At 42.0% G+C, this 24165-nt stretch overlaps 1 protein-coding gene and 1 long non-coding RNA gene across 4 annotated transcripts in view; one reads left to right on the forward strand and one right to left on the reverse strand.

The window, feature by feature from the left end:
- Window positions 1–24165, reverse strand: part of EXPH5 (exophilin 5) — an 89172-nt gene that overhangs the window by 18599 nt on the left and 46408 nt on the right. For both annotated transcript variants that reach the window (XM_032167317.2, XM_032167318.2), the window contains exons 2-4: window positions 17294–17454; window positions 14654–14816; window positions 4035–4083 (exon numbers count right to left, since the gene is read on the reverse strand). In XM_032167317.2, coding sequence (XP_032023208.1) covers window positions 4035–4083; window positions 14654–14816; window positions 17294–17454 — 373 coding nt within the window. The remainder of the gene's footprint in view (window positions 1–4034; window positions 4084–14653; window positions 14817–17293; window positions 17455–24165) is intronic.
- Window positions 1–24165, forward strand: part of LOC131384535 (uncharacterized) — a 32551-nt gene that overhangs the window by 4826 nt on the left and 3560 nt on the right. The window contains exons 2-3 of one of the 2 annotated variants that reach the window (XR_009215478.1): window positions 11967–12699; window positions 13687–14465. This is a non-coding gene — a long non-coding RNA (uncharacterized LOC131384535). The remainder of the gene's footprint in view (window positions 1–11966; window positions 12700–13686; window positions 14466–24165) is intronic. The other variant, XR_009215477.1, reaches the window with a different exon arrangement.

The raw sequence follows: 24165 nt of genomic DNA on the forward strand, positions 1-24165 counted from the left end.
CACTGAAGATTTGTAATATTAGGATTCAGAAAAGCACGTTGGAGGGACAGCATAGTGGTAAATCACATGAGCTCTACATATGTTCCAATCCTGGCTCTGCCCTTAATATTTATATGACTTTGGGCAAGTTATCTAATCTCTTTGTACCTTAGTTTCTTTCTTGGTAAAAGGAAAATAACAGCAACAATAACAATACCCATTGCCTAGGGTTGCTGTATGAATTAGGTGAATTAATATTAATAGTCGTGATGCATTTAGAATGATGTCTAGCACTTAGTAATCCTTACTGTTGCTGCTACTATTCTTTTGTGGTTATAGAGAATTTCCTGGAGGACTCCTGTTGATGCTGGCAGCCAAATGAGGTAGAAAAGTATCCCACAGGATGAGAGGCCAGTTGCAAAATGCTGGCTTTCAGGATCTCAGTTACATGGTACATAAAACAGGCTGAACAAAATGAGACATTTTACACAACTCCAATTCACTCCACTGATACTGTCTGCGATTCTGACCTGACTAGACAAACAAACCTCTGTTACAGAGTAGCCTTAGAGTACTTGAGAACTTCCTAGGGCAGCCAAACCTGTAGAACAGCTGTCAGAGCCGAAGCCTAAACTCACTGATGTTATCAAATGCCTTGGTAAAATCAACAAATTAATTTTTCAAGGTGTTCCTGAATTTGTTCCGTGTCTGTTTTCCTGCACAGATCATATCCACCAATGTAGCTACAACTTAAAACCACTCATTCATTTCTTCTTTCAATTACTGAGTGTTCAGTTTGTGCCAGGCAGTGGGAATACACAGGCTGATATGGTTTGGCTATGTCCCCAACCAAATCTCATCTTGAACTGTAGCTCCTATAATTCCCACGTGTTGTGGGAGGGACCCAGTGGAAGATGACTGAATCACAGGGGGGGCAGTTTCCCCCATACTGTTCTCGTGGTAGTGAATAAGTCTCATGAGATCTGATGGTTTTATAAGGGGTTTTCCCTTTAGCTTGGCTCTCATTCTCTCTTGCTTGCCACCATGTAAGATGTGACTTTCACCTTCTGCCATGATTGTGAGGCCTCCCCAGCCACATGGGACTGTGAGTCCATTAATCCCCTTTTTCTTTAAATTACCCAGTCTCAGGTATCTCTTTATCAGCAGCATGAAAACAAACTAATACACAGGCCCTGCCTGAGGAGCTCACACCAATCTGGACAAAAAGCCCAGTGTAAGAAGTGCCACATCGGAGGTGTGTTCCTAAGGGTACAGAGCTGGCAGTATCACTGAACAGTAGCCAGAGTTTGTTCAGAGATAAGGAGTAGTCAAGTGGCCCAGGCATGCTCCTAAACATCCTGCAATACACAGGAGTCCAGAATGTCAATGGTGCTGAGGTTGAGAGAAACCCTGGGCTAGATGATCTCTAAGTGTTTCTCCACCTCTAAAATTTCTGTTTTCTGAAGTTTCTATGTTTCTTTTGCTTCTTTTAAGCTTATGCAAATGTTTAAGTAGCAGCTTCCTTCTTTTTTAAGGGGAAGATCATCTAATAATATAGTATAACTTCCCATCAAATAGTGGAATCTGCTTGTACCATTCCTGCCTGGCTGCCAACCAAGTGATGAGAAGTTCATCACCTCAAATCTTGGGGAGAATCGCTATGGCATCAATGGTTAATTTCCAGCTCTCTGTGGGGTTGAGGGGATAGAACTTCCTTGAATAAGTAAGAGAAATCTACATGTCATGCAGAAGTCTTATTTTAGATAGTACTTAAAAAATTTAGAGATAGTACTTTCATTGTTTTCTCTCTCTCTCTCTGCTTTTCTTAATTTTTCTTTTTCTTTCTTTTTTTTTTTTTAGAGACAGGGTCTCTCTCTGTTGCCCAGCTGTAGTACAGTGATGCAATCATAGCTCACTGCAGCCTCCAACTCCTGGGCTCAATGATCCTTCCACCTCAGCTTCCTGATTAGCTGGTACTACAAGTGTGCGCCACCACACCTGGCTAATTAAAAAAAAATTTTTTTTTGTAGAGACAGGGTCTCACTATGTTGCCCAAGCTGGTCTCAAACTCCTGGCCTCAAGCAATCCTCCCACCTTGGCCTCCCAAAGTTTTGGGATTATAGGCATGAACCACTCTTCCCAGCCTCTCTCTTACTTTTCATAGTAGCTATTCATGGGGAGCAACAATCACTGGGTTCTATCTCACTTATATGCCCAGCTCTTGCCTTTTAGATTGACATGCTCCAAGCAGTGAAATGGTTACGTGCAAGTGGGAATCAGGAGTGTCAAAATAAGATGTCTATTAATCCCTAGACTGGATTTTCAAATCCCCAAAACTTTAAATTAGCTCCACTTCTTCCAGGCATTTGCCTTTCTTTTTACATCCATTTTCTGCCTCAGATCCCATGGCTCTCAAACGGCAGAGGATGGTCAGTCTGAATACTTCCCCTAGGAAAACCGAGAGTACAGAAGCATCCTGGAGCAGGGCTCTGTCCTCTCAGAGAGCAAAGCTGGATGGGGAGGTCATGCCACTTCAGGCCACTGCTCAGTTAAAGCAGAGTCTCTGCAGGTGGTGAGCAACTGGGGTCCATGTGCAAACAGGGCATCAGAGCTGAGAAGCTGCTGGCGTTACTGACTTCCCACTGTGGAGTTCCAGAAACCCAGGCTTTTTAATCCTGAGTCTACCATTTACCAGGGCGACCTTGAGCATGATCTTTAACTCTTTAAACCTCACTTTCTTCATCTTTAAATTGGGGAGAATAATAGTACCTCTTTTATAGAGTTTCTCTGGGGATTAAATGAAATGATCTATGTCAAGTGCCTGGAGGACAGTAAGTTCTCCATTAGAGTGTAGCAATTTTTAGTGCTGGTGTCATGGTTGGGGCTGAGGCATATACAGGAGAAAAACAGAGCTCAGTGTTATCATCCAGAAAGGAGTAGTGTAAAGAACTTCTGTTTCCAGCCGGGCACGGTGACTCATGCCTGTAATCCCAGCACTTTGGGAGGCTGAGGTGGGAGGATCACTTGAGGCCAGGAGTTCAAAACCAGCCTGGCCAATATGGTGAAACCCTGTCTCTACTAAAAATATAAAAATTAGCTGGGTGTGGTAGTGCGGGCCTGTAATCCCAGCTAATTGGGAGGTTAAAGCAGGGGAATCGCTTGAACCCTGGAGATAGAGGTTGCAGTGAGCCAAGATCATACCACTGTACTCCAGCCTGGGTGACAGAGTAAGAAACTGTCTCAAAAAAGAAAGAACCTCTGTTTATATGCACTCCTCCTCACCAGAATTTTACCTCACGCTTTTGGCAAAGAGAGAGGGAGGGAGAGAGAGAGAGAGAAAGAAAAAGGGAGGACCCAGTACTAAGGTTTCGATCCACTGATAAATATACTTGCTCTCCTCCTGCCCGCTTTCAAAACCTTCCTAAAGGTCCCTTCCAAAACTCTCCGTTTCTTTTATCTCCAAACCATACGAGTTACGCAGGAAGACACAGGAATGTGTAGATCAAAGTTATGACAATGAAAAAGCAGAAACAGAACACTTAAGCTTCCTTATCTTGTCAGCATCTGAACATGGTGACAAATTTAAATTTTAGCTTCTGAAGAAGCATCTCGCTGGGTCAGCCCTCATGCGAACTTTTTCCTGCATCTCACCTATGAGAGGCTTCTTCTTTGAGTACAAATGATAACCACACTCAGAAAAGATCTGGTGCAAACCCATCCTGGCTGGCAAAAGTGGCTGTGGCTGCCTCTGGCCGCCTCCTCTGCCCAACCCCTCAGGGCTGTACAGGAGCAACATGTGGCAAAATATCAGAGATGCCACTGATGGCATAAGTGGAAACATGATGGCCTCACTCCTTCCTGGCAGAGAATTCCAGTACCAAAGTCAACTGGAAGCCAAATATAATTGGGAAAATTTGAACCCTTCAGGAGAAATCCAAGCTTCTAAAATATATTTAAAACTGAGCTGAGGGGAATACTACTGAAATAGGTAGCCACCCTGGGATTACATAAATTCTGAATTTCTTAAAGTAACCTGTAGTTATCTGGTTACTTACCACAGCAGCTCCCCTCACAGGCACAGGAGGTCCTGCATGGCCGTCGCATCTGTGGAAATAATTTGAAATGATTTCTTTGAAGAAGAGCCTAACTTTTACCAGGAGGAAAAATCAACAGCACATTTGCCATTAGATTTTGATATCTTGAGAAGATCTATTTCTAATTCACTGTAGAAAGATGTTTCTTTGTTAGCGCATTATTGAAAAAAATTAGAAATCGTTTCCTATGATTACTTAGAATCAGTACTTTACATCTTTGTCCCTCAGGTAGCCAAGAAAAAATTACATATTAGTGGATTTGCATTTGAGCACAACACGACACGTAAAATATAATAGCTATGTTTGTTGCACTGTTTATTCTGTGTCAGGCCCGATCTGTGTGCATGTTAATTCATTTAGCTACATCACTCTCCTGAGATGGATATTATGGCTACTTGCATTTTACAGATGAGAAGATGGAGGTACAGAGAAGTCAGAATACATAGTTGCTGGGCTAGGAGTTGGGCAAAGGCTGTCTGGATCTAGAGCCCTCTTTCTTTTCTTTCTTTTTTTTTCTTTTTTCTTTTTTTTTTGAGACGGAGTTTTGCTCTTTGTTGCCCAGGCTGGAGTGCAGTGGCATAATCTCGGCTCACTGCAACCTCCGCCTCCTGGGTTCAAGCAATTCTCCTGCCTCAGCCTCCCGAGTGGCTGGGATTACAGGCGCCTGCCACCATGCCTGGCTAATTTTTGTATTTTTAGTAGAGATGGGTTTTCATCATTTGGCCAGGCTGGTCTCGAACTCCTGACCTCAAGTGATCCGCTTGCCTCGGCCTCCTAAAGTGCTAGGATTACAGGTGTGAGCTGTGGTGCCTGGCCACAGCCCTCTTTCTTAACCAGTACGGCATGTTGACTTTTTTCCCTAATGGGAAACAAATTTTCTGTTTCTTTGCATTTTTATTTTAAAGAGCAATTAAGTAACGACCAGATTTAACAGTACATAAGATAATGGTTTTTTTTTTTTTAAAAAAGGAGAGAAAAACCACCACAACAACTAACATTGCTTTAGGATGTTGACTTCTGTAAGATGCCTGACTTACTAGGAAACCATTTTGGAAGTGAACAAGTATTCTTTTACTATTTGTGTTGCTTTCTCAAATTCAATGAGAAGGTGACAAATTTAAAACCTAGGCCCAGAATTGAGATAAATTTTAATCTTTTATTTATTTATTTGAGACAGGATCTCACTCCGACACCCAGGCTGGAGTGCAGTGGTGTGATCTCAGTACACTGCAGCCTCGACCTCCTGGGCTCAGGTCATCCTCCTACCTTGGCCTCCCAAAGTGCTGGGATTACAGGCATGAGCCACTGCATCTGGTATAATCTTTTAAATCTATAGTCTTATGCCAAGGGGTTCTCTGTCTGAATTCAAGATTTAATAGACTGTCCAGGTGTGGTGGCTCCCACCTATAATCCCAGCACTTTGGGAGGCCGAGATGGGTGGATCACTTGAGGCCAGGAGTTCGAGACCAGCCTGACTAACATGGTGAAACCCTGTCTCTACTAAAAATACAAAATTAGCCAGGTGTGGTGGCAGGTGCCTGTAATCCCAGCTACAAAGGAGGCTGAGGCAGGAGAATTGCTTGAACCTGGGAGGCAGAGGTTGCAGTGAGCTAAGATCACACCATTGCACTCCAGCCTGGGTGAAAAGAGCAAAACTCTGTCTCAAAAAAAAAAAAAAAAAAAAAAAAAAGATTTAATAGACCGTAATGACTGAGTGCTCTGTATGAAATCAGGTCCTTTCCTCCACTGACAGAACAGTAATGGGGATCAGGAGCTAAAGAAACTGGGTCTCTAGATCAGATCAATTAAAAGTGGCAAGGCACAGTTGTCCATTCAAACTTCTAGCTGCTTCATGGTTCATAAAAGTTGAACATAAAACCTGGGAGACCAAACAATTTTATACCCTTAAGATAACCACATGTATTTTATAGTTTAGCTCAGATTTTAGCAGAAATTGAAATGAAAACTATGGATTTTTCCATATAACTCTGAAATATTGGATCTACTAATAATATCTAGGAGTTAAATACTGCTTTTATTTTTATTCTTCTTTTCCATACACATTTATTGAGCCTGTTTTCCTCCTACACTCTACATGCTATGTTGAGCTCTTTGGAGGAAACAAATATGACTCAGATAGGGACGCTGTTCTCTGAGAGTTTTTAGGAAACAGCAGATATGTAAAGAGGCAAAACCTAAGTCAAGACTTGATAAGGACGAAGAAGAGGTATAAGGAAAATGCAGGGAAATGCAGAGGGGCCAGCAAGCACTTCCTGGGACAAACAGGGAGGGCAACAGGAAGATGGCAGTGGAAGTGGTACAAGAGGCTAAAGAATAGCCTGAGCAAAAGCTTGGAGATGGAGGCACAGCAAGGGAGGTCAGGGACTGGCAAGCAATCCAATATGCCTCGAGCCAGGACTACATGCCAGACTGTGAAGGTTCTTTCCAGAATCCTGCTGGACTACAGCCCTCACGGTGCATCCCCACAGTCGACACTCACCAGCTCACCAGGCACCCCTTCTGATTTGCAGTGATGGCAGCAGGAGCAGGTTTCTGAGAATGGCAGGTGTGTGGGAGATGCAGCTAAAGGACCAGAGGGTGCCTGGAGCACAGCTGGGATGCTACCACCAAGCGTGAGGGCGTGCAGTGAGTGGAAGGACACATGCTTGCCTAAGGGTGCCATGGTTGTGTGTGCTCCCGTGGACTTGTGTAGTAGAGTATAGGACTCAGCAGTTTTGGGGGCCCAGAGTCTCTGCACCCATTCCCAGGCCTTCCCACAAGTTAATTTATGTTTCTGATGTGAACAGTTTCCACTTAGAGAGTGAATAAAAGCAACAGTGGTATCATGAAAACTATGCTGGTAAAAGTCCCCTGGACTTGGTCATTTCAAGGGATACTAAGTTACCTCATCTTCTGCATTTACCCACAAGTCCTATTGATGCTGTATCTGAGAGATTTCACATATATCCCCACTTCTCCATCTCCAGTCATTCTGCCTGACAGTCAACTTTCACAATTTCTCTTCTGGACTTCTCTCCATCCTTCTCACCACCACTAGAAAGATCTGTCTAAAATGCAAATTTGATCTTATCAATTCCCTGCCTAAAAATCTTACAATAAGGTATTATCCAAAATCTTAACATGAGGCCAGGTGCAGTGGCTCATGCCTGTAGTCCCAGCTGAGGTGGGCAGATCATTTGAGGTCAGGTGTTTGAGACCAGCCCAGCCAACATGGTGAAACCCTGTCTTTACTACAAATACAAAAAATTAAGAAAATTTTTAAAAATCAAAATCTTAACATGACATAAGGCTTTACTTTAATCTGACAAACTTCCCTGGATAATCCAGCACCATTTAAGTCTCATTTGCTCACATTCCACTCTTCCATAGGTACTCTAGACTTGTCAAATTAATTCCACCTCCATTAAATATTCTCTCATTTCCATACCTTTACAGATACCATTCAGAAATTCTCACTCAATAGAGCAGAGTGGGGCTCAAGAATATCATTTTCTAACTGGAACCCTGGGTGATTTCCCACCAAGTGTTGGTGGGGCACACTTTACCCACTGAAGAGGACCTCCACCTGGATGGCCACAGGCCATTGAGATCCTACTTGTCCAAAACGGAATCTATGTCCTCCTTCCATCACAGTCCTTCCTATCCACCTAATCAACAAATTCTGTTGATTCAAACTCAGAAATCCCTCTCAAACCCATCCACATCTCTACATCTCCCTGCCTTTACCCTAGTTAAGACATTTATCATCTTTTGGCTTTTTTGCTGTAATAGCCTCTTAACTGTCCCCTGTGTCCAGGTTTTTGTCCCAATCCAATCAATCCTCTATACTTTATTCAGAGTGATCAATATAAACTGAATCATGCCACTTCCCTGCAGACTTCCACTTGCTCTCAGGTGAAAGTTGGAATTTTTCTCTGCATTCATAAAGCCCTGTATGATCTAGTTCCTACATACTTTCCAGCCTCATGACTCCTAGATCCCTTCTGCCATAGGGAATTTTCTTTTTTTTGAGACAGGGTCTTGCCTAGTTGCCCAGGCTGGAGTAGAGTGGCATGATCATGGCCCACTGCAGCCTCTACCTCCTGGGATCTAGCAATCCTCCTACCTCAGCCTCCTGAGTAGCTAGGACTACTGGTGTGAACCACCACACTGGCTATTTTGTTTTTGTTTTTTTTTTTTGTAGAGGTGGGATTTCACCACATTGGCCAGGCTGATCTTGAACTCCTGGGCTCAAGTGATCCACCTGCCTTGACTTCCTAAAGTGCTGGGATTACAGGCGTGAGCCATCATGCTCGATCTGGGATTTTTACTTATAACCCAATGACACAGGACTGTAATGAAACCATTAATAGATAATGATCAGCCTCATCATTTGGCCAGTTTCTCTTGAAGCAAGGCTAGCAAATAAAAACTTTGTATGACCATTTAAACAAAATGAAGCAAAAAACAAAAACAAACAAAGCTTCCTTCACTCAGACCATCCTCTCTGCCGATGAAAGCCCAGCCTGCCATAGAAAATCAGATAGGCCTCTGAGCCTATGCACATTTTGTTGTTTTGCCTAAAACACTTTTCTACCACCTCTTTGCCTGGATGACTATCTCATACTTGAAGAATCACTAGAAATGTCACTTTCTCCAGAAGCCCTACCTGGACTTTGTCTAGGAGACATACCCCCCATATATGCTCCCGTAGCGTATGGAGTTTCCCCATCTTAGCACTGTGTGTGTTTCTCTACTTCCTTCTTGTTGTCCTCACAAGATTACAGGCTGGGAATGCAAGGCCTGTTTTGTCCCGCAGTGCTGCACATGGTATTCTTCAGGCAGTTTTGCTGAATAAATTAATGAATGCATTAATTCTTACCCACACCACATCTGCTCTTCCTTATATTCTTCATGATCATCTATCTACCTAGTTTCCCCAGTCAGAGTGGAAATTTCATCTCTACTTGTCTCTCTTCCTTACCCACCACATTCATTAGGTTCTCATGAGTCTACACTCTATTTTTTTTTTTTTTTTTTTTTTTGAGATGGAGTCTTGCTCTGTCGTTCAGGCTGGAGTGCAGTGGTACGATCTCAGCTCACTACAACCTCTGCCTCCCGGGTTCGAGTGATTCTCCTGCCTCAGCCTCCCAAGTATCGGAGATTACAGGCACCTGCCACCACACCTGGCTAATTTTTCTAATTTTTAGTAGAGACGGGGTTTCACCATGTTGGCCAGACTAGTCTCGAACTCCTGACCTCATGATCCACCTGCCTCGGCTTCCCAAAGTGCTGGGATTACAGGTGTGAGCCACCTTGCCCAGCCTACATTTTAATCTTGGACAAATCTGCCCATGTTTTTGTTTTCCTTTTTGCCTCTACCTTAGTTTAGGCCATCATTATCTCAGCAATCTCTACTTGGTCTCCCTGACCCTAATTTTGCCCCCTCAAATCTATTCGTTGCACTACAGCTAGAGGAAAGTTTCTCAGTCTCTACACTGTTGACATTTCTTTGTTGTGGTGATCTGTTGTGAGCATTGTAGGATGTTTAGCAGCATCCCTGGCCTCTACTCACTGGATCCCAATTGCACCCTCCTCTCTTCAGTTGTGGAAACCAAAAATATTTTCTTTTTATTGAGATAGGGTCTTGCTCTGTTGCCCAGGCTGGAGTGCAGTGGCACAATCACAGCTTACTGAAGCTTGACCTTCTGGGCTTAAGCAATCCTCCTGCCTCAGCCTCCTAAGTAGCTAGGACTACAGGTGTGTGCCACCATGCCTGGCTAATTTTTTAATGTTTTGTAGAGGTGCAGCCTGACTATGTTGACCAGGCTCATTTCAAACTCCTGGCCTCAAGCGAGCCTCCCGCCTCAGCCTCCCAAAGTGTTGGGATTACAGGCGGCCACCACATCTGACCCAAAAATGTTTTCAAATGTTGCCAAATGTCCTTTGGGTGACAAAATCACCCTTGGTTGAAAACCATTGAGCTACAGTAATCTCTCTAAAATGAAGACCCAATTATGTCACTTCTCTGTTTAAAAACCATCAATGGATGCATGTACACACATGGAAATATGCCAAAAGGTTAGTGTTTGTCCAGATGAGCTGGCTTTGGGTGATTTTATCTGTCATGTGTATAAAACAAGAAGAGTGGTATTATTTTAAAAGTATTGGCGGATCACAAGGTCAGGAGATTGAGACCATCCTGGCTAACACGGTGAAACCCCGTCTCTACTAAAAACACAAAAAATTAGCCGGGCGTGGTGGTGGGCCTCTGTAGTCCCAGCTACTCGGGAGGCTGAGGCAGGAGAATGGCGTGAACCCGGGAGGCGGAGTGTGCCGTGAGCCGAGATCGTGCCACTGTACTCCAGCCTGGGCAACAGAGCGAGACTCTGTCTCAAAAATAAATAAATAAATAAATAAATAAATAAATAAATAAATAAATAAATGTATTAATGGCTCCCCACCGTCTACAGGAATGAGTCCAAGATCCTTAGTATGGCATTGCACATATAAGGCCCCTGTGTTGTGGCCTCTGCCAACCTCTTCTGCCCCATCTCTTATCAGCCCTCACCTTGTACTGGGTCACTGAACCTCAGTGACCTAGATGAATTCCTGCCTTCTCCACTCTCTGCACCTTGGTTTATGTCATTTCTTTTGCTGAGTGCAGCATCTGGATTCTTAATTGCCTGGCTTAGTCTTATTTGTTTTTCAAAAATTAGCTCTCCTCTTCCAGGAAGGGATCTTGATCTTGTAGTCTGAGTTAAGTGGTTCTACATGTTTTCCTGGCAGGAACATCATGCGTCACCATAGCACTCACTACCTTCTACTGTAATTGTCACTGTACCCAGCTGTTACCTATGCAGCTAGGCCACATGGCATCCCTGTGTGAATTCTAAAGTGCACCCCTTTCTCAAGACCCCTTCCTGTCATTTGCCGGAAATTGCCATAAGATGTGTACAAATCCATGATGGTCATGATGCAAATGGCACATCCTAAAGTTCTGTGGCGTGCTGCCACAAAAGGAGCTTGCTTTCTCTGACTTCTCCTGCAATCTAGGTGTCTTAGATTCCTATGTCTTCCAACTCAGACATAGGCACTCAAATAGCAATGAGCAAGAGTACACAGTAGGGTATTTGGAAGGAGGAGGGAGGGAGGTGGAGAGAAGGGGGGTAACAGAGAGAGATCAAGGGACAGGGAGACCAGGAAAAAAAAAATGATCTGCCCTTTTAATTTTCCAAAATAGAATTTGACCTTTTTACTTATGTAATTTAGAGGTTGTGGCTGGACTGTCTGAGCTGTGTACGCCCTATGGGTCAGGCAAATTTGGACATGCCTGAGAGTAGCTAGGTGGATCCACCAAGGCTCTTTGCATCTGAAGGGCAATGCACATCACTTATTCGTAGTAGGGAGGGCATCACTGGAATAATTGGGGGTCTGGAACAAGAAATGAACAACTATAGATTCTGCTTGGCAGCTGAGAAGACTGCATGTATAAGCTGATGACATACACCATTGGATGCCCTGTGGAAGGCATTTGTGAGATGATGAAGTTACTGAAATTCTATGGTAGGGGCTGAGCACATGTTACACGCACTAGATACGCTAGAACAAGACCCGTGGAAACATGACTTGCAGGAAGATGTTGAGGGAAAGCTGCATGTATATATGTATACTTTTCTTGGATTTATTGGCTAGGAATGTATACATTAAAACATGAATGGAAAATATTTTTCTTTTTTCCTGGGGTTGGGGTGGAGTCAATCATTTACAAATAGGATTAAAATCATAATGGGATAGTCTGGGAAGTGTATATGTTTGAGAAGAGGAGCAAATCATATTTGAGGCAGAAGTCATAAATCTTTTTGCTTTTTTTTTTTTTTTTTTTTGAAACAGGGTTTCGCTCTGTCACCCAGGCTGGAGTGCAGCAGCATGATCATGGCTCACCGTACCCTCCACCTCCCAGGCTCAAGTGATCCTCCTACCTCACCCTCCCAAATTGCTGGGACTACACGCTTGCACCACCATGCCCAGATAATTTATCTTTTTGGTAGAGATGGGGTTTCATCATGTTGCTCAAGCTGGTCTCACAAGTGAGGGCTCAAGTGATCCTTCCACCTTGCCCTCCCAAAGTGCTGGGATTACAGGCGTGAGCCGTCATGACTGGCCTTTCTTTTTGCATTTTTACAAATTCACCAAGTCGCTGTGTTCCCATGGCTTTTTATCTCTGATATTAGGAAATCAGAGCTTGAAGATACCATATACTTTTATTGGCTAGGCCTTAAAGGGAACAAGAGAATCTGGTGAAATGATAAAGTCCATGTTCTTCTGGGGAGGGTTACCTATTATCCAGTGCATTTCTCAGTTAGAACCAAAGCTTAAAAGAGAGAAAAAAAGTTTCTGATAAGCACGTTTTAAAGTGCTGATCAGAAGGCTTTCGCCTTGTGTTGATTCTTTTTCTCTGATTTGCAAAAGATCCTCTACATTGCTTTACTGATTTGTTTTCCAGAGCACTGAGTGTGACAGTCAAGTCCTTGATGGCTTCAGCAAGTAGAAACCTGACTGTTGCCTGCAGAGGATGACTGTGTGTCCCTGGGCCATTTGTCAGTCCCTCCCAGGGTGCTCGTAGGTAAGGAGGAGCTCCTGAATCACAGTCCATTTTTCAGATTGATTTTCTATTTCAGATCAACACTGTCAAAGAAAGTTAGGTTCTACCTGAGATTATAGAGCCCTTCAGAGTCTATGACCTGATTTACATCACCTGTCATAATACAATGCCCCCTTTAATAAACACTTCTTCTCCCATACATAGGATTCATATCCAAATATTTAGGTCACATTCAAATTTAAAAATAAAAACGACATGCTTTTATATTTCATCTTCTGAAACCTCTTAGGAGCAAAACCCAGTGCCTTTAATTATATTCTGCACCAGCAGAATTAATAAATACTTATCAATATCAATAATAATAACAAGATAAATGTTAAATATTCCCATTTATGTTTTGAAAGTAAAATGTATTTGAAGATGACAAGTTCTGAAAACTTCTAAACACACATAAATATACTTAAATGATGAAATTTATTTTATTTCTGCATGTTGTGTCTGTGTTTCAATTCTTCCTGTTAAAAGAGAGCTGCAAGTATTTTGATATCTAAGAAAGACATTTGCTAAACAGAATGTTGCAAGAGTTTTAATTTTTTACAGTTTGGTCTGTAACCGAAAAACGTGATACCCAGAATGAAGATTATGGATCTATCTTGGAAATAACTTGCCCATAGAATTAACACGTTCCTCAACTTTTCCCAGTTTACTAATATTAGATGGTTCAGCTATAAAACATTCTGCCTTAAAGAAAATCACCTAAGATACAAATGATATCACAAATCCTAGCTATACCACGCAGCGGAAATATTTTTTTCTCCCTCAAATAAATATTTACTGGGGCAAGAACCACTTCTCAATTTTAAATCCCCCAAATGTGAGAATCACTAGTGTCTCAAAAATTTTTACAAAGAAAAACGACTCACCTATTTGAAGAGTATTTCCTTGCTAGTGACTCTGGTAGCTACAGTCACATAAATCTACATTGTGGTCTGCTCTTTTTTTCATCAGACAAAAACAGCCTCGGGTGAAAGCTGGAAGTGAAAAACCCTCCATTCACCCAAGAGGGGAGGACAGTGGTCTGCTAAATCCAGCAGCCTCATCACACGACCCACCAGCTGCTTGCTGCCTCTTGTTTCTCAGAGACAGTGACCTCCAATACCTTTTATTTAGTGCTGCAATACACCGTGTGGTTTGACGGCACACGGAACACATCACGTGCCAAGCCAACACCTCAAGAGGGTGGGAAGCTTTGCAACCAGGAAGACATGCCGAAAATATTTAGCAGTCAGCTCAATTGCACTTAAGCATAGCCTTGCTTGTTATTCACAAAGTAATCCAACAACATAATGAGTCAAGTGAACTGATTTGCACAGTTCTAAACTGGGAACCATCTGGAACTAAGTTTCCACTGCTCCAAAAGCTTCTCCTCCCTCACCTTATACATTCTGAACAAACACATGGGAACAGCCTTCAGTATTTCTAATAACAGTAATTACATTTCCTCTCTCTGTTTTAGAATTCTATTTTTCTCTAGTCTCTTTGTTCATCTCACATTTTCTCTCATCTAGTCTTTATACTCCAACTCTTCTTATAACCAGGACGTGACCAGGACACATACTCTGCAAGGAAGGAATAGTTTTTATTTAAATATATCTTCCTGGCCAGGGCATAGGCCAGACTCTTGGAGCAGTGGAAAAACTGGCAATCACTATTTCCCAATATTTAACTCATCACTCACCAAATGCACCACCAATGCACTCTGCAGCTCGTTAGAAGTTGGATTTCAGGTGAGCCACATTTCATGGTTTCCTAAGAACTTTGTCATTATGCAAGCTAAGTCTCATTTCCTTTGTTCTTAATACCGATTGAATTGAAATTCTAAGAACAAACATTAAACATTTTGAACACAAAACAGGCTGCTGGCCTCTGATATCGGATAACAAATGGGCCGTAACATGACCTGAGTTTAACTCACCCTTTCTGTCCCAGCGATGGAAGCTTTGAAGTCTCCTTTCCAGATTTCCTGAATGAGAACAGGGAAGCAAATGATGATCTGAAGCTCATCCGGGAAGAAAAAGGTGTTGGCTTTTTTTGATTAGTTACATTTTTCGATCTTGATGTAGGTAATTCTATTGGATCTAAAAAAAAAATTGTAAAAATTTTGCATCAATTACTTCCAAGTAAATATACTTGAAAGAATGAAGCCTTTGCTCTTGTGTCACTTTCTCCCTCTATGCAGACGAGAAACAGGGCAGGCAACCTCACATGAAGACCTCAGGGATTAAGGGAGTCAGAGCAACCTCTCTCCTGCGCCTCTGATGGTTCTGCTGCATAGAGAAAACTCAAATAGTAGGGAATCTTTCCATGTGTACCGTGAATCAGAGTTCCGTACAGTGTTCCTCCTCTCACCCAAGCTAGGAAGTCAGGGACTCCATTCAATTCTCGTGTTGCTTAACCATGCTGTCCTTCAGAAGTTTTTATTTCAGTACCTTAAAATCATGGTGATAGATACATACTACATAACTTCTTATACTGAAGAAAGTAAAGGAAAATGAAATTAAGCCATTTAGATTTTTCTTCATTCCTTTCCAAAATCTATCTCTGTGGATATGTATTTGCTACATACATGGTTTATATATGTGTTTGCATGTAACATATACAGGGTGAGCATCCTAAACCCAAAAATCTTGAAATCCAAAATTTCCCCAAAATCCAAAAAAATTTAGCACCAACATGATGCTTAAAGAAAATACTCATTGAAGCCTTTCAGATTTGGGATTTTTGGATTTGGGATGCTCAGCTTTTCAGTTTATATAATGCAAATATTTCAGAATCTAAAAAGATCTGAAATCGGAAATACTTCTAGTCCCAAACATGTCAGATAACGGATATTCAACCTGTTTATGTATAATATATATGTATAGATAATATACGGGTACTAAAAATTCGAAGGCAACATCAACATATACAAAATCCATAATATTGGCCAGGCATGGTGGCTCACGCCTGTAATCCCAGTACTTGTGGGAGGCTGAGGTGGGCACATCACCTGAGATCAAGAGTTCGAGACCAGCCTGGCCGACACGGAGAAACCCCATCTCTACTAAAAATACAAAAAAATTAGCCAGGCGTGGTGGCACACACCTGTAATCCCAGCTACTCAGGAGGCTGAGGCAGGAGAGTCACTTGAGCCTGGGAGGCAGAAGTTGCAATGAGCCAAGATCGCGCCACTACACTCCAGCCTGGGTGACAGAGCAAGGCTCCATCTCAAAATAAATAAATAAATGAATAAATAAATAAGATTAAAATAAACAAAATCCATAATATTATAATGATTTTGGACATGCTGACTTTATAAATACTAGGGGAACTTAGGACAAGGGAAAAGTCACCAGGGCATGTATGGGGGTGATCTAAAAAATCTGAACTGTGAGTCTTTTTACATAGATATGTTGATTATGAGAGTTGCAAGATATTATCAATATAGAAGTTTAGAAGTATTTTTGCATGTTTCACGATGTTACTAATATTAGTAACATGCAAAAAAACAGTCAATGTGACTCTGCGCCAGTAAAAAGATACTTTATTTTAGTATTTTATAGTTTCTAGTGCACTTTGGTTACCTTTGCAATAGTCCTGTGAAAGCAAGTTTTAGTATCCTTTTAATCTATATAGAAGGCATTTATTAGAACTCATTCATGGAGTTTACCAAAGTTCCAGAAGTGTGGCAGCTCCTCCACCTTCCTTCCCTTCTCCTCTGATCTCTGATTCTCCTTTCCTCCACCCATCCCCTTTTTCTTCCTCCCCCTTCATCATAGTCATCCCATTTATTTAAGTGCTTATTACCCTGTTCCAGCTTAATTTTTTTTATTATTTTTTTTTTGAGGTGCAGTCTTATGCTGTCGCCCAGGCTGGAGTGCAGTGGCATGATCTCAGCTCACTGCAACCTCTGCCTCCCAGGCTCAACTGATCCTCCCACCTCAGCCTCCAGAGTAGCTGGGGCTACAGGTGGGCACTACTATGTCCAGCTAATTTTTGTACTTTTCTGTAGAGATGAGGTTTCGCCATGTTGCCCAGGCTGGTCTCAAACTCCTGAGCTCAAGTGATCCTCCTGCCTCCGCCTCCCAAAGTGCTAGGATTGCAAGTGCGAGCCACCCCCTACCCCCTGCCCAGCTTAATACATTATACACATAATTTTACTTAATTCTAATAACCACCTTATGAGGTGTAGGTATCATTGTATTCATTTAAAGATGAGGCAACTGAGGTTTACAGAGAATAAATGACTTGAACAGACTCACATGAATAGAGACAGAGCAGAGATTTGAATCCATGCCTCTGTTGACATCAGTGTCTATATTCCTATCCACTATGCTATCTTGCCTGATTCAAAACAACCCAAAAAAACGAACAAAAAAAAACTCAAGACATTATTACAGTAAAATTTCAGTTCACTTCTTTTTAGTGTATATTGTATTATAAACTTTTGTGGCTTACGACTTTAAAATAGTTCTAAACATGGATTGGTTACATTGGAGATCCACTGGGCCATTATCTACAATACTATGCCACAGAAAAAAAGAAATCAACTTTAAATCTAAAATCTTTTTCTTACCATTTTTTGCCATCTCCTTCCTTAGCCTGTATGTAAGTGGTTGTTTTAACATTTGGCTAACATCTGTTTCATTGCAAAACTTTTTTCTTTGAATTTCTTCAAACCATTCACCAGTCACTCCCTGAAGCCATCTGATATCCCTCTTTGTCTTCTGAAGTTTGCTGAAATAAAATAAAACATTAATGCGGTCTTTATTTATTTTCTTAACATCAAGCTCATCCTCAAATCAATGTACTTTTTTTTGAGATGGGGGTCTCACTCTGTCACCAGGCTGGAGTGCCGTGGCACAACCTCGTCTCACTGCAACCTCCACCTCCTGGGCTCAAGCGATCCTCCCACCTCAGCTTCCCAAGTAGCTGAGACCACAGACGCATACCACCACACCCAGCTAATTTTTTCTATTTTTAGTAGAGATGGGGTTTCACCATGTTGCCCAGGCTGGTCTCGAACTCCTGAGTTCAAGCGATCTGCAGGCCTCAGCCTCCCAAAGTACTGGGATTACAGGAGTGAGAGCCACCTGGCCCAGCCTCAACGCACTCTTTAAATTCATTCACATCTAAGGCCAATCCATGTGATGGGCTAAACTTGACCTAATGGAGAAGCAGTATAATCTATAAGTCTAGAAAAAAAATGGCTCTAATCAGAATTTCCCTTTCAACAATGCATGTATTTTAGGTGTATTCTTTTTTTTTCTTTTTTAGTATTCTTGTAAATACGATGGCAAACTAAAAGTTTTTGCCAGTAGTTAAAATAATCATCAGGCTGATGAGGACAACCTGGATTAAGCAATGTGCTAAAACCTGACCTAATAATGCAACTGAATGATAGATGTTCTAATGACATGCAGAAACTAGAATATTCTCGTTCTGATTACTCATTCATTCACTTGTTAATTCATTAAATGTTTATTGAGCAATGTTAATCAATTTAGTGTTTATGAGGCCCCAGGTAGGCAATGGATTCAACAGTGAATGTAACAAATAGGATACTTGCTTGTCCATCCAGTGGTCAAAGATAAAAGCTAACATGCAGAAAAGAAATTATTGAATGTAACAGTCTTATTAATATTATTATTATTTTTTGAGACAGAGTCTCTCTCTGTCACCCAGGTGACAGAGTGGTGTAATCTTGGCTCACTGCAACCTCTGCCTCCTGGGTTCAAGTGATTCTCCTGCCTCAGCCTCCTGAGTCGCTGGGATTACAGAAGCCTGCCACCACACCTGGCTAATTTCTGTATTTTTAGTAGAGACGGGGTTTTGCCATGTTGACCAGGCTGGTCTTGAACTCCTGACCTCAAGTGATCCCCCTGCCTCGGCCTCCCAAAGTGCTGGCATTACAGGCGTAAGCCACCACAGCACCCTGCCAAATATAATGGTCTTAGATAATGAACTTCTTTACACACAAAAACATAAAAGCCCATGAGTGAGCCCAAGTCTAATAATGCAAAGGTAGTAAGGGATGGGGTAATTTGAGATGGACAGAAAAGCCATGCAGCGCACAAATGTGTCTGCCCCATAATGTCAGAACATGTGGCCTGAAATCCTATTACTTTTTTTTTCTTCTCTCCTCCCCTTTCCTGCTCAATTCTCTTTCAAATGAAAATGCTGCTTTAAGTTCTTAATTAAATCACTGGTTGTTGTGATTTATTAACACTTTTTTCAAAGTAGATCATTTTGCTCTATTTAAGGAAGACCCTAGAACTGTTTGGAAATGAGAGGTGCCTAATCCAGAGGGAGATGTTCCTGGATGGAGGCAAAATGAACAGAAAGTGGAGTTTGAAGAACATGATGACAAGGCTTACAGAGTGATGAAAAAGTTAGGCATGTTGTTGGGTTTCAACCCTGGGAGATTCTGCTGCTTGGAAAAGTATTCTGTGTGGCTCAGCCGCTGTTATCCTTTATCCAGGGTCTGCTGTAAAGCACAAGTGTTAGGGTCTTTGTATTGCTAAGGAGGTGATGAGCAAGATATCTGCGAAGTGGCAAATTTGGAGTTAAAAGGCAATGAACTGAGATGGCTGCAACTCAGGCTCCTGCTTGGGGCTATGATACTGCTATTTTATAAAATATTCGAGAAAGAAGCCAGAGGTCACCCTGCCCAGACTTGCATTTTGCAAAGCACTAGACAGCAATCAACATGTTCAACTTACAGAATTTGCATTGGTGCCTCCTTTTTGGCCATTTCCGCCCTCTGATGCCTGGTACTCCTGTCTTTATTGCTACTTCATTTACTAACAGAGCAGACTAAGAGATCCTAAGTATCTGCTTCTAACCAATATTGGCTACCTCTAACTTATGAACGCCTCACTTACTAATGCCCCACATTTGTACACGACCTCCACTTCCTTGGAGCTCTCGCTAATTGTCAGTTCCCCAAAAGCTGGCATCACCCTTCTCTGTTTCTGAAAACATCTGTCTCATTTCAGGAGACAGTCAAACTACTTGACTTAGAAATGTTCCATATAAGCAACATTTTCCCCTGTACAGGCTTGATGTAATATTGACTCTCTTTTTACAATTTTTATTTATTTTTGCATTTATTTCTAGAGACAACGTCTCACTCTGTTGCCCAGGCTAGAGTGCAGTGGTTCAATCATAGCTCACTGAAGCCTTGACCTCCTAGGCTCAAGTGATCTTCTGGCTTCAGCCTCCCCAGTAGCTGGGACCACCATCCCTGACTAATTTTTGTAAAGACAGAATCTCACTCTGTTGCCCAGGCTTGCCTTGAACTCCCGGCCTCAAGCGATCCTCCCGCTTCAGCTTCTCAAAGTGTTGAGATTACAAGCATGAGCCACCATGCCCAGCCCTGACTCTCTTTTAAAAATAATCACAGTTCACTTAATCGTACCTCAAGCTTTCCTTCCACGGTTGTGTACATATCCACCACTGCCTGCTTCTTTTCTGTCTTCTGGCCAATGAAGCCAGAAATCTGTATTTCCCTGAAAGTACTCAAACACTTTGAATTCCACTCCAGGAAATTTATCTTACAGCAATAAACCCACCCCAAGAACATTAATTTAACTGAGCATCACGTAGTTGCTAACAACAATTATGTAGACAACATAGAATCCTGGGAAAATGCATATGACAAAACATGAAGCAGGAAAATGAAAATACAACATTTATCTCCGATTATAGGTGTGTAAAAATGATCCCCCTTTTGGGCACACCAAAAAAAAAAAATTGAAAACACCCGATGTTTTAGAGTAGAATAATTATAGGTATCATTTCTATTTCTAGCTTATTTTATTATTTTTCATTTTATTTTAGCTTTTTTATTATGTACAATATATGGAACTATTTCTTCTTTTTGTTTGTGAATTTTTATTTGTGTTGTCACTTTTCCATTTTTTTTTTTGGAGACAGAAATCAGTAATATTGTCATAATCTGAACACAGTCAATGTTACTCTTTCAGTGTGATTTTTCTGCTGCATTTCTTACACAATTGTGATAAAATATATCCAGGCTGGGCGTGGTGGGTCACACCAGTAATCCCAGCACTTTGGGAGGCTGAGGCAGGATGACTGCTTGAGTCCAGGAATTTGAGGCCAGCCTGGGCAACATGGTGAGACCCTGTCTCTATGAAAAATTTAAGTTAGCCAGGCATGGTTGCTTGCACCTGTGGTCCCAGCTACTTGGGATGCTGAGGTATATATGTAATATTCAATATACGTTTGTGGAAGGCCACCGATGGTGCAAATGCTGGCATACGATGGTAAGCAAAGCAGATAGGGCTCCCGCCCTAGAGAGATTACAGTCTAGTGGGAGAGACAGATATGAATCCAATAACAATATTGACATAAGGTAACAAATAGTGGTAAATATGGCTTATTCACTCAACACATATTTGAACCCTGGGCAAAGAGCAGTGAATAAGTCCCTGCCTTCATGGGATTTAAATTCTGCTGGGGTGGGAGTGTATGTGGGGGGAAACAATAAAAAAGTAAATAAGGCTGGGTGTGGTTGCTCTTATCTGTAATCCCAGTGCTTTGGGAAGCAATGTGGGAGGATCAATTGAGGCCAGGAGTGAGAGACCAGCCTGGCCAACATAGCGAAAACCCACTTCTACAAAAAATTTTAAAATTAGCCAGCTCTAGTGGTGTGCTCCTGTAGTCTCAGCTGTTCAGGAGGCTGAGGCAGGAGGATCCCTTGAGCCCAGGAGTTGGAGGCTGCAGCGACCTAGGATCATACCACTGCACTCCAGCCTGGGCAACAGAGTGAGATTTTGTCTTAAAAAAACAGTAAATAGCTGCTAAGAGAGCATATGACAAGGGGACCTGGGCTGAGGCACCACTGGGAAAGATATCTCTGAGATGACATAGGGCTGGAAGAATGAAGGATGAAGGATGAGGCCAAAGGGTCATGGCCGAAGGGTCTGAGAGAGAGCTTTCCAGGCAGAGGGGTAGCCTCTGTAGAGCAACAAGTGCCCCAGAGGAAGAAGCAAGGAACTGAAATAAGGCCAGTGTAGCTGGAGTGTGGAGATGGAGAGGAAGCCCAAGACAAGCAGAGACGCCACTGTTAGATAACGTAGCATTAGGGGTAAGGTTCCGCAATTTGGTGTTTGGTCATGGAGCAATGATTGATGGCTCAGCAGGGGTAAGACCCGTTGGATTTGCATTTTAAAAGATCATCCTAGCTGCAGGTGGAGAGTAGATTCCAGTGCGGGGCAGACCAGTAAGGACACTTGCAGGGTCTAAAAGAAAGAGGTGTTTGCTTGGACCAGGATGGTAGTGGGGAAGCTGGAGAAAAGCGGAAAGTGTTCAGGGTGACTTAAGGTGAAAAGCGACCCCCAAGTGACGGCGTTTTGGGGAGTAGGGGTAGAGACACATCAAAGAAGATTCCTAGACTTCCAATTTACATAAGTACATAGAAGATGCCACTCACAGATATCATGCATATATAATCTTTAAAAACCCAAAAGTTAACACTGCAAAAACTTAACATTACCAAAACTTTAATAACACCTTTAACATCACTCATCTTCAGAGCAATCATTAAGTATTTGCATAATATTATGTTTTCCATCCTTTATTTAATATTCTCCTGATCCAGGACATTGAGATTTTTCTTTATAAATATTGCTGTAATAAATATCATTGTGCATTTTCTATTTTGTTTTTGAGATGGCATCTTACTCTATCACCCAGGCTGGAGTACAGTGGCGCAATGTCGGCTCACTGCAACCTCCATCTCCCGGGTTCAAGTGATTCTCCTGCCTCAGCCTCCCGAGTAGCTGGGACTACAGGCGTGTGCCACCATGCCCAGCTAATTTTTGTATTTTTAGTAGAGACGGGGTTTAACCATATTGGCCAGGCTGGTCTTGAACTCCTGACCTTGTGATCCACCCACCTCAGCCTCCCAAAGTGCTGGGATTATAGCTGTGAGCCACCGTGCCCGGCCGTGCATTTTCTATTTTTACAGTGTCTCTGCCAGACACTAAAGTAGAATGATTGGGTCAAAGAGTCTAAACATTTTTGTGATTATTTTAAAGTTAAATTTTATTTTTCTAGAGACAGGGTCTCACTCTGTTTTCCAGGCTGGAGTGCAGTGGTGCCATCATAGCTCACTGCAGCCTCAAACTCCTGGGTTCAAATGATCCTCCTGCCTCAGCCTCCTGAGTAGCTAGGACTACAGTTGCACGCTACTATGCCCAGCTAATATTTTTATTTTTTGTAGATATGGAGGTCTCTACAAAATAAGAGAGGTCTCACTCTGTTGCCCAGGCTGGTCTCTCACTCTTGGCCTCAAGCGATCCTCCCACCTTGGCCTCCCAAAGTGCTGGGATTACAGGCATGAACCATGGAGCCCAACCCTTTTTGTCATTCTTTATACATACTACCAAAATAGCTGTACCAATATCACATATGCCAGCAATGTACAAGTCTGCCACTAGGCATCTTTGGAAGACAAGGTATTATTATTTCAAGTATTTTAATTTTTCTAATGTTTTGGTGGTACTCTTTATAATTGTTAGTAATTATTTTTCTTTTTAAGAATCTTTATTTTTTTGTTTAATAAAATATGTTACATTTCTTTGATAACAGGAAGGTTTGAACCCTTCCCTTATGTTTGTTTAGTAATTACACTTCGTGACTTGGCAATTGTGTGTTTTGTCAATTTTTAAATCAGTGTCTCGGCTGCACGCGGTAGCTCACGCCTGTAATCCCAGCACTTTGGGAGGCCAAGGCAGGTGGATCACTTGAGGTCAGGAGTTCAAGACCAGCCTGGCCAACATGGTGAAACCCCATCTCTACTAAAAATACAAAATTAGCCGGGCTTGGTGGCGGGTGCCTGTAATCCCAGCTACTGAGAAGGCTGAGGCAGGAGAATCACTTAAACCCAGGAGGCGGAGGTTGCAGTGAGCCGAGATCGCGCCACTGCACTCCAGTCTGGGCGACAGAGTGACACTTTACCTTTAAAAAAAAAAAAAAAAATCAGTGTCTCGGAGTTCTTTATTGGAATAAGAAACGTTTAATTAAAAAACCAGCTCATTTTTCTTATGTATTTTAAATAAGAAACTTTTTGACTTTTTTTTTCTTTTTTTCGTCATCATCTTATTGTGATGAGATTGACTTTCATTTTGATTAAATTTTGAATGTTGAGCTGTACAAACCTGACTCTGGCTAGGGCTGTTGGAAGTAAAACATAAATAGTCCGTGGATATGTTTATGCTAGTATTTGTTTCCTGAAGATAGTGAGAAATGAAATTCAGACAGTAGTGCCACGCAGATACATGAAGGGAGCAAGATTTTGAAGAAATTCAAATATTTTTAAAGCAGAAATATTTTAAGGATAACTCTGGGGATGGCTGTCAGGAAAGTGATGAACAGATACAGTCGTCAGCCAGAATATTCAAGGTTCAGGTAGTCGATAAT

This window comes from Hylobates moloch, unplaced genomic scaffold, assembly GCF_009828535.3.
Source record: "Hylobates moloch isolate HMO894 unplaced genomic scaffold, HMol_V3 SCAFFOLD_11, whole genome shotgun sequence".
Taxonomy (NCBI): domain Eukaryota; kingdom Metazoa; phylum Chordata; class Mammalia; order Primates; family Hylobatidae; genus Hylobates; species Hylobates moloch.